This window comes from Schistocerca cancellata, chromosome 4 (assembly GCF_023864275.1).
Source record: "Schistocerca cancellata isolate TAMUIC-IGC-003103 chromosome 4, iqSchCanc2.1, whole genome shotgun sequence".
NCBI classification, from domain to species: Eukaryota; Metazoa; Arthropoda; class Insecta; order Orthoptera; family Acrididae; genus Schistocerca; species Schistocerca cancellata.
The window spans coordinates 747,492,415-747,510,777 of NC_064629.1; the positions used below are offsets into that span (position 1 = coordinate 747,492,415).

General features: G+C 37.0%; 1 protein-coding gene across 5 annotated transcripts in view; it reads right to left on the reverse strand.

Annotated features, from left to right (window-relative positions):
- The window catches only part of LOC126184089 (bestrophin-2-like), a 610,224-nt gene that overhangs the window by 63,845 nt on the left and 528,016 nt on the right, over window positions 1-18,363 (reverse strand). For 4 of the 5 annotated variants that reach the window (XM_049926445.1, XM_049926446.1, XM_049926447.1 and 1 more), the window contains one exon: window positions 5,220-5,378. In XM_049926445.1, the coding sequence (XP_049782402.1) occupies window positions 5,220-5,378 (159 nt within the window). The remainder of the gene's footprint in view (window positions 1-5,219; window positions 5,379-18,363) is intronic. The other variant, XM_049926449.1, reaches the window with a different exon arrangement.

Below are 18,363 nucleotides of genomic sequence, written 5' to 3' on the forward strand. Positions count from 1 at the left end.
TGTTTCCATCAGAGTTCAAGCTATCAAAAAGGCAAAGGTGAACAGACCCAAAACTAATATCCACTCACAGGTGTCTGGATACTTATGATAAGGTAGTGTATGATGATGCAACTATTACTAAAACAATGAATCCTCAAACTATGAGTAAGAGCATCAAGTAAAGCTAGAAGGAGGGACTCCAACACATTACTGAACATGTTAAAGGAATTAAAAATAAGCAAGTGTTATGAAATTAGTCTAAAAGGATTCTGACAGAAACATACACACAATAGGAAAGAATATCAATAACATAGGTAAATTTAAAATGTCTAATGCATTTATTTGTGTTTAAATGAATATTACATTTCAGTCAGCTCATTAACGGTGTTGTCTTATAATATTCATATTTCATTCACTGAAATCACACCTAGATGAGGTATAAGATAATCAATTCTCCAGAACTTCATCCAGGGTATGATATTATAATATAGGGCTACTATTTTTCATACGTAAAATTTTTCATATGCAAAATTTTGTCATCTGCCCAGTACTCTCCACTGGAAATATTCACATAGAACCCACATTCAAGGTATAAATAAATTGACAAATGAATGAGATTCAGTGGTCCTCCATGTATTCAGTTGTTTTTTGATTCCATAGTCATTTATCTCTACATTTGTCATAATTGTGTCCTTGCAGTGATCAAAATGAGGTACTGTAGAATGCTCTGCTTTAGTGAAACAACTTAAAAAAGAAAGGGCCTCTATTATCAATGAGCAACTGGGTAGAAATTTTTAATCAATTGATTTCCGTTAAGTGAGACCAACATATCTTGTTGTTGTTGTTGTTGTGGTCTTCAGTTCTGAGACTGGTTTGATGCAGCTATCCATGATACTTTATCCTGTGCAAGCTTCTTCCTCTCCCAGTACCTACTGCAAATTACATCCTTCTGAATCTGCTTAGTGTATTCATCTCTTGGTCTCCCTCTATGATTTTTACCCTCCATGCTACCCTCCAATACTAAATTGGTGATACCTTGATGCCTCAGAACATGTCCTACCAATAGATCCCTTCTTCTAGTCAAGTTGTGCCACAAACTCCTCTTCTCCCCAATTCTGTTCAATACCTCCTCATTAGTTATGTGATCTACCCATCTAATCTTCAGCATTCTTCTGTAGCGCCACATTTTGAAAGCTTCTATTCTCTTCTTGTCTAAACTATTTATCATCCACGTTTCACTTCCATACATGGCTACACTCCATACAAATACTTTCAGAAATGACTTCCTGACACTTAAATGTATACTCGACGTTAACAAATTTCTCTTCTTCAGAAATGCTTTCCTTGCCATTGCCAGTCTACATTATATATCCTCTCTACTTCGACCATCATCAGTTATTTTGCTCCCCAGATAGCAAAACTCCCCAATCTAATTCCCTCAGCATCACCCGGGTTAACTCAACTACATTCCATTATCCTCATTTTGCTTTTGTTGATGTTCATCTTATATCCTCCTTCCAAGACACTGTCCATTCCGTTCAACTGTTCTATATACTCCTTCCACCTTTCTGCTTTCCCTTCTTTGCTTAGAACTGGATTTCCATCTGAGCTCTTGATACTCATACAAGTGGATCTCTTTTCTCCAAAGGTCTCTTTAGTTTTCCTGTAAGCAGTATCTATCTTAGCCCTAGTGAGATAAGCCTCTACATCCTTACATTTGTCCTCCAGCCATACCTGCCTAGCCATTTTGCACTTCTTGTCGATCTCATTTTTGAGACGTTTGTATTCCTTTTTGCCTGCTTCATCTACTCCATTTTTATATTTTCTCCTTTCATCAATTAAATTCAACATTTCTTCTGTCACCAAAGTATTTCTACTAGCCCTTGTCTTTTTACCTACTTGATCCTCTGCTGCCTTCACTACTTCATCCCTCAAAGCTACCCATTCTTCTTCTACTGTATTTCTTTCCCCCATTCGTGTCAGTTGATCCCTTATGCTTTCCCTGAAACTCTGTACAACCTCTGGTTTAGTCAGTTTATCCAGGTCCCATGTCCTTAAATTCCCACCTTTTTGCAGTTTCTTCAGTTTTAATATACAGTTCATAACCAATAGATTGTGGTCAGAGTCCACATCTGCCTCTGGAAATGTCTTACAATTTAAAACCTGGTTCCTAAATCTCTGTCTTACCATTATATAATTTATCTGAAACCTGTCAGTATCTCCAGGCTTCTTCCATGTATACAACCTTCTTTCATGATTCTTGAACCAAGTGTTAGCTACGATTAAGTTATGCTCTGTGCAAAATTCTACCAGGTGGCTTCCTCTTTCATTTCTTACCCCCAATCCATATTCACCTACTACGTTTTCTTCTCTTCCTTTTACTACTGTCAAATTCCAGTCACCCATGACTATTAAATTTTCGTCTCTCTTCACTATCTGAATAATTTCTTTTATTTCACCATATATTTCTTCAATTTCTTCGTCATCTGCAGAGCTAGTTGGCATATAAATTTGTACCACTGCAGTAGGCGTGGGCTTCATGTCTATCTTGGCCACTATAATGCATTCACTATGCTGTTTGTAGTAGCTTACCCGCACTCTTATTTTTTTTATTCATTATTAAACCTACTCCTGCATTACCTCTATTTGATTTATAACCCTGTATTCACCTGACCAAAAGTCTTGTTCCTCCTGCCACTGAACTTCACTAAGTCCCACTATATCTAACTTTAAACCATCCATTTCCCTTTTTAAATGTTCTAACCTACCTGCCTGATTAAGGGATCTGACATTCCACACTCCGATCTGTAGAACGCCAGTTTTCTTTCTCCTGATAACGAGGTCCTCTTGAGTAGTCCCCGCCCGGAGATCCAAATGGGAGACTGTTTTACCTCTGGAATATTTTACACAAGAGGACGTCACCATCATTTAACCATACAGTAAGCTGCATGCCCTCGGGAAAAATTACAGCTGTAGTTTCCCCTTGCTTTCAGCCGTTTGCAGTACCAGCACAGCAAGGCCATTTTGGTTAGTGTTACAAGGCCAGATCAGTCAATCATCCAGACTGTGGCCCCTGCAACTACTGAAAAGGCTGCTGCCTCTCTTCAGGAACCACATGTTTGTCTGGCCTCTCAACAGATACCCCTCTGTTGTGGTTGCACCTATTGCACCTACGGTACGGCTATCTGTATCGCTGAGGCATGCAAGCCTCCCCACCAACGACAAGATCTATGGTTCATGGGAGGGAGGGGGGGGGGGAAATCTTAAGGAATTAAAAAAATACTGTTTTAGCAAAAAAAGATTTTGCATGGAATTCACTGAATACTTCTTCATAACTGTTTCATGCTTATTTGTGCTTTTTTCAGATTTTATTTCTTACCAGTTCTTTTGCTTTGTTTAGATCTGTACTGAAATTCTCTTTGAATTTGTAGTAAGTTCCAAACTTTGCTTCCCCTTCCAAACTTCACTACTGCAACATGGATGTTTATTACCATCCATTTGTATATTGCATTGTACAAATCCATCTAATGTATGGTGTAAGATACATTATGTGAGTAATTAAACAGAACTGATGAGAGGATTATTTAGGAAAGAATTCTATGAGGAATATTTTTTACGTAAGGTCCAGTTGTGAATGAGAATGACAATGATGCATATTCACCACAGTGCATTGTGTGTTTGCTACACACCATCTGCAGCTATCATCTTCCTTTGTGCTGAGCTGTTGAAATTTATAATGTTTAAGAAAACTGAGTCACCCTCTGAATGTGAGATAGTTTTGCAATTTAATTCTTGAGTACAAGAATATCTGGTGTGCCATACTGTAGAAGTGTTGCCTACAAGCAACGTTGCCTGCTGCCATGCACTGTGATGCTGCTCCATGACAATGCAGGACCACATGTTGCTGCTCAAACATAAGGTCAAATCACATAGTTTGGATGGGAGTAATTGGATCATCCACCTTACAGTCCAGATCTTGCACCAGAAATTGTCACTTGTTTTGATACTTAAAGGGGTTCCTTGCTGTTCAACAGTTCAAAATGACAAAGGAGTGAAGACTGCAGCCACAAACTGGGTTTCTTCACAGGTGGCAGATTTCTCTGATGTCACAATTCAAAAACTTATTGAGCAGTGTGACAAATGTTTGAACAGCTATGGAAATTATGTAGAAAGTTAGATAAAGATGTCATTAGGTTATGATTAATTCTGTAAGGTATCAGGAACAAACAGAGAATGGTTATTAACTGTAAAGGGGACTCAGTTATGCTGAAGAGTGAGGAATTGTTGTGCAGCCATATGTCTACCTCAAATATTCATATGGAACTTAGTGTGGGGAGAAGTTATGTCTGGTAGAGTCAGGATATGGAATGTTATTGCCAGTTTAGACTTTTGTGGTAAAATATTGTCTTTTCAGAGCAGATATGTGTGATTTTCATGACAACATTTTTGTTTTAGTATTAGCAAATCAACTGTTGTGCCTCTTCAAAGTTAAGTAATCTAGCACAAATGTGAATTATTATTCATTGAAAACAGTATATTAGACTGACAAGCTATTAATCATCTGGAGGAAGTGCTGGTCAAAGAAACAGATTAGTGAGATTGATTTATGTAGGAAAATAATGTGTTGTTTCCATTGAAGCTGTAGGGTTTTATTTTGATATGACTTTCAGACCTTCATGTTTTGGAATAGCCATCCTGATACTTTTTCTTTCCTGAAATTGTGAAGGATATTGGCAAAGGCCATTTGGGGATTAAACAGACAGTGTAAGAATTATATGTTTCAGAAGCAGTCGTCGGATCTTAGAATTTCCCTGAATGAAATCAGATTGCTGCAGAGCAGCAATCCGAAATGTCAGTGTTGTTGCAGCTTATCTATCTGTAAAAGATGACATTTGCCATGCATTCTCATTTTGTGTACCTGTCGATGAGTTTGGTGAGTGTCCCCCTTGCTCCTAAATTATTTAGCTACATTCTACCAGAACTTTCCTTACTATACATTCACCACTACTATAAAGAATTTCTGAGAAGTAATAGCTACAATAATAATAATAATAATAACAATAATAATAATATGATTAACTTACAGACTCAATTTTATACTGGTTACAAATAAGATTCACACTAGCAGTCCACAATATATAACAGATTTTCTAATGATTTATAAAAAAGTAATATCCATGCAGCTGGATTATGGAAGGAGAGTGGGGAAAACAGGATGGGAAAGGCTGCGGAAATCTTACCGCCAGATACCTGCTGCTGGTGATGTGGTTGGTGTATTTAATCCACTCGCACTGGATGATGTGTGCAGATTTTGAAGAGAGGCTCTTGTTATGGATGCACGATCTTCATCTTCTTCAATTATTTCAGGTAGGAACATCATATGTTTCTCCTCTGGCACCCTTTGAACATAGCATCACAAGAAAATTAGCAGGGTATATTAATTGCCAAAATTATCACAATAATTTATAAAATGAGAATTAAAATATGGTATTCAAATGAATAATTACGTAGTGTTGCAGAATAGGCTATTATGTTGATAAATTTTCAGATGAAGATGGATTTCGTTAGATTAAATAAAATGGTAACATACTTCCCATGTAGTTATGAGGATATGTACTGAAGATATTATACGGAAAGAAATGGATTAAGTGCTACAGAATGGCATGACTTTGGCTTGGACATAACAGACCAGTTCGGCTTAGCCATTGTTTGTTCCAGTTGTCAGATCCATTTTGTTAAAGTACACGTCAATCAAAATTTAAAGAGCAATTATTTCTCCTTATCATAAACGGATGTAAGGAAACAAAAACAGTTGTTCGTTTCTAGAGGCACTATTCAAAAATGTTATTGTTCATTTCTGAAAGGAGTTCCATTAATCTAGTCAGAAATGAATTGCTAGAATGTGACATGATTCATATTTACAAGTGAGAATTACAATGATCTAGCTGAAATGATGTGAAGTGGAAACTTATGAGTAGTTATGACATAATATTTACCTTATTTAAACTTCAAAATATTGTAATTATGAAATGTATTTTATGTTTTATTTGCTCACGCTACTTATGAGAAGTAGGAGCAGCAAATAAGTCAACCTCTCTGATGTTCAATGAATACAGATTGTTGGAATGTGCCTACTATATCCCAGTGTAGGCCTACAAAGACAGCTAACGTGTAAAGTTATTTAGGTCAACAGCACCTAGTGTCACGACAGTGACCATAGTTAATGGTAACACCCGATCAAAGAGGATAATGACATACAAAATTAGTATAAATAACCAGGATGATCAAACCTTGCAAAGGATTATCTTAAACAGAGAAACACACATAAACAAAAAGTTTAGTAAATCACAGACTATATTTTACACCTACATCTACATGATCACTCTCCAGTTCACACTTAAATACCTGGCACAGGAATCATGGAACAACTTTCAAATGATTTCTTGAATGTTCTATCCTCAAATAGCATGTGGGAAAAATGAAAAGCTAAATATTTCCACATGGCTCTGATTTCATTTATTTTATTGTGACAGTCATTCCTCTCTATGCAGTTGGGAATGAAAAATCATTTTGGTATTTAGAGCAGAAAGGCAGTGATTGTCCCACAAAGATCCCATATCATACAGCAGATAATGATGGTCAAGTATAGTGTAGGCAATCTCCTTAACAGACTTGTTGAATCTTGGAAATATTCTTCTAATAAAACACAGTCTTTCGTTTGCCTCCATCACAACATTTTCCATGTGTTGTTTCCAGTTTAAGTTGTTCTTAATTGTAATGATTAAGTATTTAGTTGACTATAAACCCTTTAAATTTGTGTTATGCCTTGTGTAGCAGAAATTTGGTGGAATTTTTAGTACCTACTCACATGAGGTCCTCACAATTTTTAGTGTTTTAGGGCCAACTGGCAGTTTTTACACGATGCAGTTATCTTGTCTAAATCATTTTTTAATTTGTTTTGACCTTATGATGACTTTATAAGATGGTGAACAACAGCATTATTGCCTCCTAAGCCATTTATATACCCCTGTTCCATGTACTGTAATTATGAATATTTGCATGAACATCTTTATTAACTTTGTGATCCTCTATACAGTCCACTATAAATATAGTTGTCAAACACAGTGATCACATTTAATAAATTATACTTTATGAAGTAATTTGTACAAGTTTGACATTCACTTATTGCAGCGATTATTTTAATGGCTCTCTCCTGAAGCATGACTCTGTGCAGCTTGTCAAATGATAACTTGGTAATGATACCATTTGTGTGATCTCAGGCTGAAATATAAAACAATTTTTTTTCTAAGACAGTATGCTTAGTCTATGTGAACAATTAATAGCTTATATGTTTTCAACACATCTTTCTCAGAAGATATTAACAGAAAGATAATGAAGAAACATTATTTGGTTGTTGAAACATTATTTCAAAATTGAAATTTCCAATTTGTGTGTAACAAGACAGCAGGACCTTGACTAGTAGCATTTTCAAAGACAGTGCTCAGACTGAAAAAAATAATATTTACTTATTGTTAATCTACTGTCTAATCATTATGCACAACTAAACAAATTAACAGTGTTCATACAAAACAGTGAGACTTCTTGTTGAGTCTGAGATACCTTATTTCAAGAATAAGTTAAAATTAATGGAATGGGATGAGGTATGAATGAAAAAAGATGTGAAATACAATATAATTCATAATGAATTTATGTCAGTATTTGACAGTAACTTTCCCAGAACATGTACAGAAAGAAAACCATGAATAACAAAAAGGAATTAAAATATAATGTAAAAGGAAAAATGGGAATGTACCTAAAACTAAAACAAATAAAGATCATGTAACATGTGAAATCCACAAAAACACTTTTTTATTCTAAGGAAAGTTACTAAAAGAGTCACAAATGTGCACATATGAAGGACTGAACAATAATGATAAAATAATTAAAGCAATATAGATTAATGTGAAATGTGAGATAGAGTGCCAGTACACAAGAGACTATCACAATTACATTGAATGACAATTTTGTGACTAATGATTCAGAAGTTTCAATTATTTTACTAATCACTTTCTATGTTTAGCCTTAATGGCAGGACCAAGTAATTCATCTGAAGGAGCAAAGGAATACACTTTGAAAATTTATTCCACAAAACTTTAAGAAATTAGAAGTATCACCAATATCCTTCACTCAAAATATTAGAATGATAAAAGTTCTCAAAAAACGTTATGATAATTATGGTGTTGATGTTATTTCAACCAGAACTATGAAGAGTTGTTCTTAATTAATAAATCAGGTCTTTAGTAATATATGTCATGAATCACTTGCAGAGGGAATTTCTCCAGAGATATTGAAATGTTTCCATGTTAAGCCTCTTTATAAGAAAGGCAATACAAAAGATCTAAATAATTATCACCCATTTTCATTTCTGATATCTTTTTTACAAAACTTTCAAGGAAGTAAGCCACCTGTACTGGTACTTGAACATAGAGCACACATGGATATAAACTGTTGACTTAACATGTTACAGCTCAAATCTAAGGAGAGCTGCTTATCAGTTGAGGAAGGCATTACACACATTTACTCACCAAATATTACAAGCCTTAAACAACAAATGTCACCAGCTGGTATTTTTTGTGATCTGTCTGAGTTGACTGTGTGGACCAAGACACTCTCTCAGAAAACCTCAAGTTTTATGAGGTTGATAGTTTTACAGAAAACTAATTTGATTTATATTCAACTAAAATAATCTGCAACAATATGCTGAACAATTCAAACAATGCTGGGAGCAGAGAATATTTTAGTGGCTGGGAAGAATACATGTAGGGAATCACAAAAGGCTTAGTTTTGTGTTCACTTTTATTTAAAGCTGAGTTATTAATTTTCAGATGACAAAAGCATTATAATTAATTATACTGGAGAGAAAGTAACACCAGAATTTGTTAACAATATTTTCCAAACAATTAGTAAGTCATTCTCTCAAAATCTATGCTAGATTAATTTTGAAAAAAAAGGTCACAATATATTCAATTCTGTACAACAAACACAATGACACTACAAATTAATATTCCACATGAACAGGAGTCAGTTGATAAGGAGCAACGTTCAAAAATTTGGAAGCACATTTAAGTGAATACCTGAACTGGAGGAAACATATTACTGAGCTGCTCAAACAACTAAGTTCAGCAACTTTTGCTCTTTGTGTAGTTTAGATTAGATTAGATTAGATTAGATTAGATTAATACTAGTTCCATGGATCATGAATACGATATTTCGTAATGATGTGGAACGAGTCAAATTTTCCAATACATGACATAATTAAGTTAATTTAACAACATACTTAAGTTAATATAACAACTCTTTCATTTTTTTGTGTTTTTTATTTTTTATTTTTATTTTATTTTATTTATTTATTTATTTTTTTAAATATTTTTTTTTAATTTATATCTAAAAATTCCTCTATGGAGTAGAAGGAGTTGTCATTCAGAAATTCTTTTAATTTCTTCTTAAATACTTGTTGGTTATCTGTCAGACTTTTGATACTATTTGGTAAGTGACCAAAGACTTTAGTGCCAGTATAATTCACCCCTTTCTGTGCCAAAGTTAGATTTAATCTTGAATAGTGAAGATCATCCTTTCTCCTAGTATTGTAGCTATGCACACTGCTATTACTTTTGAATTGGGTTTGGTTGTTAATAACAAATTTCATAAGAGAGTATATATACTGAGAAGCTACTGAGAATATCCCTAGATCCTTAAATAAATGTCTGCAGGATGATCTTGGGTGGACTCCAGCTATTATTCTGATTACACGCTCTTGTGCAATAAATACTTTATTCCTCAGTGATGAATTACCCCAAAATAAGATGCCATATGAAAGCAACAAGTGAAAATAGGCATAGTAAGCTAATTTACTAAGATGTTTATCACCAAAATTTGCAATGACCCTTATTGCATAAGTAGCTGAACTCAAGCGTTTCAGCAGATCATCAATGTGTTTCTTCCAATTTAATCTCTCATCAATGGACACACCTAAAAATTTGGAATATTCTACCTTAGCTATATGCTTCTGATTAAGGTCTATATTTATTAATGGCATCATACCATTCACTGTACGGAACTGTATGTACTGTGTCTTATCAAAATTCAGTGAGAGTCCGTTTACAAGGAACCACTTAGTAATTTTCTGAAAGACAGTATTGACAATTTCATCAGTTAATTCTTGTTTGTCATGTGTGATTACTATACTTGTATCATCAGCAAAGAGAACTAACTTTGCCTCTTCATGAATATAGAATGGCAAGTCATTAATATATATTAAGAACAACAAAGGACCCAAGACTGACCCTTGTGGAGCCCCATTCTTGATAGTTCCCCAGTTTGAGGAATGTGCTGATCTTTGCATATTATGAGAACTACTTATTTCAACTTTCTGCACTCTTCCAGTTAGGTACGAATTAAACCATTTGTGCACTGTCCCACTCATGCCACAATATTTGAGCTTGTCTAGCAGAATTTCATGATTTACACAATCAAAAGCCTTTGAGAGATCACAAAAAATCCCAATGGGTGGTGTTCGGTTATTCAGATCATTCAAAATTTGATTGGTGAAAGCATATATGGCATTTTCTGTTGAAAAACCTTTCTGGAAACCAAACTGACATTTTGTTAGTACTTCATTGTTACAGATATGTGAAGCTACTCTTGAATACATTACATTCTCAAAAATTTTGGATAGAGCTGTTAGAAGGGAGATTGGACGGTAATTGTTGACATCAGATCTATCCCCCTTTTTGTGCAAAGGTATAACAATAGCATATTTCAGTCTATCAGGGAAAATGCCCTGTTCCAGAGAGCTATTACACAGGTGGCTGAGAATCTTACTTATCTGTTGAGAACAAGCTTTTAGTATTTTGCTGGAAATGCCATCAATTCCATGTGAGTTTTTGCTTTTAAGCAAGTTTATTATTTTCCTAATTTCAGAGGGAGAAGTGGATGAGATTTCAATTGTATCAAATTGCATAGGTATGGCCTCTTCCATTAACAGCCTAGCATCTTCTAATGAACACCTGGATCCTACTATATCCACAACATTTAGAAAATGATTATTAAAAATATTTTCAACTTCTGACTTTTTGTTCGTAAAGTTTTCATTCAATTTGATGGTAATACTGTCTTCCTGTGCTCTTGGTTGACCTGTTTCTCTTTTAATAATATTCCAAATTGTTTTAATTTTATTATCAGAGCTGCTGATTTCAGACATGATACACATACTTCTGGATTTTTTAATAACTTTTCTTAATATAACACAGTAGTTTTTATAATGTTTGATAGTTTCTGGGTCACTACTCTTTCTTGCTGTCAGATATATTTCCCTTTTCCGGTTACAAGATATTTTTATACCCTTAGTAAGCCAGGGTTTGTCACGAGGTTTCTTACGAGTATATTTAACTATTTTCTTGGGGAAGCAGTTTTCAAATGCATTTACAAAAATGTCATGAAATAAATTATATTTTAAATTGGCATCAGGTTCCCAGTCTAACTGCTGTAGGCTTTCCCTGAAATTTGCAATTGTTAAATCGTTGACTGAAGGTACTACTTTGGAGGACTGTTTAGTATTGCTGAATGGAGCTATGTCATATATTGTAACTAGCTGTGCACCATGATCAGAAAGACCATTCTCAACAGGCTGAGCATTTATCTGGTTAAACTTATCTTGGTCTATAAAGAAGTTATCTATCAGTGAGCTCCTATCCTTTACCACCCGAGTAGGAAAATCAATAACGGGTGTCAAATTGAAAGAACTGAGTAATACTTCAAGGTCATTTTTCCTATTACCCTCTTTCATAGAATCTACGTTGAAGTCCCCACAAATAATAATTTGCTTCCCCCTGTCTGACAGATAGCACAACAAGGAGTCCAAATTTTTCAGAAATAGATGAAAATTTCATGATGGGGACCTATATACAGTTACAATTATAAATGTGCCTTTATTTAATTTAAGCTCACAGGAAAAACAAATCAACACATCTTGCATATTTCCACTCATTAATGTCTTATAATTTTATGGTGTAATGTATCTCTCAGAAATAATGTATTGATTGTATTAATCAAAAAGAATTTGTTGGTTGCACAAAAGTTTGTGGTGACAATATTATAGGGTGTTCACACACAATCTTCTTGTAGGCACCTTTTCAAGGATCTAGTAATTTGAACCTCTCATTCATAATATGTATTTTCACAAGTGAAATTTATCATAAATAATCCATGACAATTTGAGAAGAATAATGAGGTCAACAGTTAGAGAACTAGAATGAAAAAATGGCAGATATTATTCATTACTGAAGCTGTCAGTGACTCACATTTGGATATGCAGACATAAATGTCTTTGTTTATCTATTTACACGTCTAGTTCCATAGGAACAAATTGAGGAGCAAATCTCCAAGGTCATGGAACATGTCAGTACATGAAGTTACAACATAAAAGTAATAACTGATAAAAAATAAAATGTTTATGGCCCCAAAAAACGTCAAGCCATAAGTTTAAGTAAACGCAATCAACAATATAACATAAGAACCAGCTTGATTTTTCAAGTAACTTCTCAACAGAATAGAAGGAGTGACCCAAGAGGAAACTCTTCAGTTTCAATTTGAAAGCACATGGATTACTGCTAAGATTTTTGAATTCTTGTCATAGCTTATTAAAAATGGATGCAACAGTATACTGCACAACTTTCTGTACAAGAGTTAAGGAAGTCCTCCGAAATGCAGGTTGGGATTCTGCTGAGTAGTAATTGAGCAAAAGCTGCTAATTCTTGGGAATAAGCTGATATTGTTAGCAAGAAACAACAGTAAACAGTATATATATTGAGAGCCCAATGTGAAAATACCCAGACTAGTGAACAGGGATCGACAAAAGGTTTGCGAACTTACACCATTTATTGCCCGAACTGTCCATTTCTGAGGCAAAAATATCCTTTTAGAATGGGACGAGTTACTCTGAAATATAATACCATACAACATAACTGAATGAAAATAAGCAAAGTAGACTAATTTTCACGTTGAACGATCACTTACTTCAGATACCGTTCAAATGGTAAAAATGACACCATAAAGTCTTTGAACAAGATCTTGAATGTGGGCTTTCCATGGCAGTATACCATCTATCTGAACACCAAGAAATTTGAACTGTACAGTTTCACTAATCATACACTCATTCTGTGAAATTAAAATGTCAGGTTTTGTTCAATTGTGTATTACAAACTGCAAAAACTGAATATTACTGTGATTTAGTGTTTGTTTTCTACAAGATATGAACTTATGTCATGAACTGTACTATTTGAAACTGAACCAATGTGGTACACAACATCCTTTACTACCAAGGATCAGCAAACAGAAATATTTTAGAATTACCGGTAATATTACACTGATCCCTGGGGCGCCCCCCACTTGACTGTACCCCACTCAGACCCCACATCACAGCCATTCTCAACATTGTGAATAATGATATTTTGCTGTCTGTTGCTAAAGTAAGGGGTGAACTAATTGTGAGCTACTCCCTGTATTCTGTAATGGTCCAGCTTGTGGAGCAATATTTCGTGATCAATGCAATCAAGCACCTTAGTGGGATTCCCTGTGAAATCTGACAAACAATTTTCTGTTCCTGATGTTATTACTATCCTTTGTTTTCACTCTGTTAAATATTATTTGAACTATTTTTAAGCACTGCTGTTAATTTTGTATCTTTCCAATTTATGGAATAGAAGGGCATGATTTACACAGTCAAAATCTCTGTAAGGTCAAAGAAAATGCTTGTGAATTTTTTAACTTGTAAAAAATAAGCTAATTTTCTCAACAAATTTGTTTATAGCATGTATTGTACTCTTGGCTTTCTTGAAGCCAAATTCGATGTGAGATGGCAACGTATTTTGGGTCTTTCTCCTCATGTTTACCCAATTTGTTTACTGAATTTGCACATGAGGTTCTCTTGCTTCATGTATTTTATGATTTGGTTTTGATTTGTGGACTTTTCACCTGTATGTGCCAGATTACATGAGCAGTTAGGGGATTGCACGTAACAATGTAGGTAACCTACCCCTCTGTACCTAATCTAACATTTCATGTCTGTAGTAGCTTCTCCCTTAAATGAATCTGGCCCCAACCCATGGAATTCTTTTCTGCTTGGGTGAAAACAGGTGAAACTTTTTCATTCCTTGGAAGAGCTTCCAGTCACTCAGACTGCAGGTCTCAGGCCAGCTGACCATATGGACTTTTCAGTGAGCCTTTGAGGTATTATCCTGGTTCAGCTTCTGCAGACAAAAATTGAGAGAATGGAAGACTGGTGTGCTGTAGAGTAGAACAGGAAACCATTAGTGGAAAGGGGAGAGAACATTGCTTGTTAGTAAACTTTGGGTGGAGTCCTCAGCTCTCCGATTGCCATTATCCTTCTGTGTGTGGTCTTCATACAAATTTCTCTAACAAAATACACTCCTGGAAATTGAAATAAGAACACCGTGAATTCATTGTCCCAGGAAGGGGAAACTTTATTGACACATTCCTGGGGTCAGATACATCACATGATCACACTGACAGAACCACAGGCACATAGACACAGGCAACAGAGCATGCACAATGCCCGCACTAGTACAGTGTATATCCACCTTTCGCAGCAATGCAGGCTGCTATTCTCCTATGGAGACGATCGTAGAGATGCTGGATGTGGTCCTGTGGAATGGCTTGCCATGCCATTTCCACCTGGCGCCTCAGTTGGACCAGCGTTCGTGCTGGACGTGCAGACCGCGTGAGATGACGCTTCATCCAGTCCCAAACATGCTCATTGGGGGACAGATCTGGAGATCTTGCTGGCCTGGGTAGTTGACTTACATCTTCTAGAGCACGTTGGGTGGCACGGGATACATGCGGACGTGCATTGTCCTGTTGGAACAGCAAGTTCCCTTGCCGGTCTAGGAATGGTAGAACGATGGGTTCGATGACGGTTTGGATGTACCGTGCACTATTCAGTGTCCCGTTGACGATCACCAGTGGTGTACGGCCAGTGTAGGAGATCGCTCCCCACACCATGATGCCGGGTGTTGGCCCTGTGTGCCTCGGTCGTATGCAGTCCTGATTGTGGCGCTCACCTGCACGGCGCCAAACACGCATACGACCATCATTGGCACCAAGGCAGAAGCGACTCTCATCGCTGAAGACGACACGTCTCTATTCGTCCCTCCATTCACGCCTGTCACGACACCACTGGAGGCGGGCTGTACGATGTTGGGGCGTGAGCGGAAGACGGCCTAACGGTGTGCGGGACCGTAGCCCAGCTTCATGGAGATGGTTGCGAATGGTCCTCGCTGATGCCCCAGGAGCAACAGTGTCCCTAATTTGCTGGGAAGTGGCGGTGCGGTCCCCTACGGCACTGCGTAGGATCCTACGGTCTTGGCGTGCATCCGTGCGTCGCTGCGGTCCGGTCCCAGGTCGACGGGCACGTGCACCTTCCGCCGACCACTGGCGACAACATCAATGTACTGTGGAGACCTCACGCCCCACGTGTTGAGCAATTCGGCGGTACGTCCACCCGGCCTCCCGCATGCCCACTATACGCCCTCGCTCAAAGTCCGTCAACTGCACATACGGTTCACGTCCACACTGTCGCGGCATGCTACCAGTGTTAAAGACTGCGATGGAGCTCCGTATGCCACGGCAAACTGGCTGACACTGACGGCGGCGGTGCACAAATGCTGCACAGCTAGCGCCATTCGACGGCCAACACCGCGGTTCCTGGTGTGTCCGCTGTGCCGTGCGTGTGATCATTGCTTGTACAGCCCTCTCGCAGTGTCTGGAGCAAGTATGGTGGGTCTGACACACCGGTGTCAATGTGTTCTTTTTGCCATTTCCAGGAGTGTATATAGTCACTGCAAATTTCCAAATTTTGCCCTAGCCATGGGAGTGCTGTGTGAAGCCTAACAAAATTTCCAGAATATCTGACAAACAAGTCTGGATGGAGGAATGATGCAACTCTCTGTTCCTTTCCTCACATATACGTATCTCATTAGTGGCTACATCTTTAATTTTATAGTGAGAGCTAGTGCACAGAATTATAGAACACTCATTGGAAGAGCACTTATGCTCTTTCTGGGATGGATAGAAAAGACTATGCTAGGTGCTATTCTTATTCTTAAGGAAAACTATGAAAATCGAGATTGGCATTTGTATTCTAGTTTGAGCTTCTACTAGGTGATTTTTCTCTGGACTCTGTGCTCATATGTGTTTTTCTTGACTTCAGTCTCCTACCAGGTCTTTGAAGTTTCACTTTGGGACTTACTCACATCTGCTTCCAGTAATTAGGAGGATGATGAGATCCACAATTTGCAGTCACTTCACATTGGCTCAGCCCAGCAACAATTCAGTACACAAAGACTTACCTAGAGCCTCCTTGATGGCAGTCACTGTAAGACTGCATTTGCAATGTGCACTCTCTACTTCAGAAATCAGAAAAGAGGACTTCATTCCTGGTTTCTGCTTTCAATCTTCCTATCTTAATCTATGTGCTTCATGCACTGGTATGAAAGTTTTTCTGCTATCTAGTTCTTGCTTCAAATGATCTTTTCTGTTAACACTCATGTTTTTTGTTTCATTATTGAGTTAATTCATTGGAGCTCTCTTGCCTGATGAAGTTTCTTTCTGATTCTTTCTTTATTCACTGATCTGTTGTGTTCTCTTTTGGGTTCACACTCCTTTCTTGGGTAGTTACATAGTTTTGTAATCATGGTTGAAAATTTAATTGATGTCCTTCATATGTCTGGGCATCACCTCAATTATAGTGACCCTAAAAACCATTCATTTTCGTATTTCTATTATAATTATTTAAATTCGTTCTCAAATTATTTTATAACCCCAATGTTTATGTGTCCCAAGTAATTTTACACACTGTTTCTACAAACATTATTTTACCAAATCAAATTCTGTCATTCAGCAAGCATTAAAGTAAATTATCCATCTATGCACAGGTCCTTCAACCATAAGCAATAGGCAGGACCCCTGATGCGTTCAGAACTTATTAAATGTAAGAAGTGTATGTTACCTTGGACATGTCGAAAACCACACACACACACACACACACACACACACACACACACACAGAGAGAGAGAGAGAGAGAGAGAGAGAGAGAGAGAGAGAGAGAGAGAGAGAGAGTAAATGTACCTACAAGTGTGCAGTCCCAAAGAGAGTGCACCTTGTGTTCCTGACAGTTGACTAAACTGATCAACTCACCAATGACATAGCTGTGTTCAGAGTGGCATCAGAAACACCTCACAGAAGTTGTGTGAAGAAATCTTGTGTTTCTGAAGTGAAACAGGTAAGAATCACTTTTCAGATTTCTTGATGTAGTTCTGGTACTCTGTTGCATAAGTTATACATGGTATACATGAGCAATAATCTGTAGTTCTTGATTGCATTTTGAAAGGCTGGCTTGCAATCTACCATACAGCATCCACATGTTTTGCAAATGTGTGTGCAACAATCTGTTGACTTCTCTTGGAATCATTGTTTCTGTACTAAAGTCTGCACCTATAATGTCCCCAAAGAGTGCATGCATTCTCATTAGGATTGATTGGTTGGCTGATGTGGGGGAGGGGGAACAAACAGAGAGTTCATCAGACCCATCAGATTGGGGGAGGATAGAGAAGGAAGTGGTTCATGCCCTTTCAACGGAGCCATCCTCGCATTTGCTTGAAGTGATCTAGGAACTCTTGGAAATCCTAAATCAGGATGGCCGGACATGGGTTTGAACCATCCTCCTCTTGAATGCGAGTCCAGTGTGCTAATGACTGTTCCACCTCATTCAGTTTCTCTTTAGGTCACAACTGCAGATTTGTACCTCTTGAGTGTACTGTTGAGTCTGATGGATAGGTTTTGTTTCTGAATGACTTTAAATTAAGTTCAAAAATTGGACACAAAGCCCAAATAAACTGAAGAGCCTCTCAGTGAGGCTAGACAATGAATTGAAAATGGAGAAAACAAACAAAAGTTGCCACTGCTCTTGGTCAAAGGTCCTGCCTTAAGGAAAAGACTAAAAGCTGTGAGGTGAGAACATAGATTTTGGCATTTCCAGAAGACTGGATCCAGTTCATTAAGTGTGGAAGATGGTGGCACAAAGAGTTTTCTTCATTTGAGGGTGCTATTGCATTCATTTGTGAACTTTTGCTAAATGGGTACTCTTTGAGTATGTTTTGCATACTCTTAAGTGCAGATGAACAAAAGAATGTGCATTTCCTGTTTTTTGTATTTTTGAAAATTTTAATAAAAGTATTACCTCTTTGCTGTTGTAGTTTTCTGAATATGTAAATTTTGTGTTAATAAACATAAACCTAAAATGATTTTGT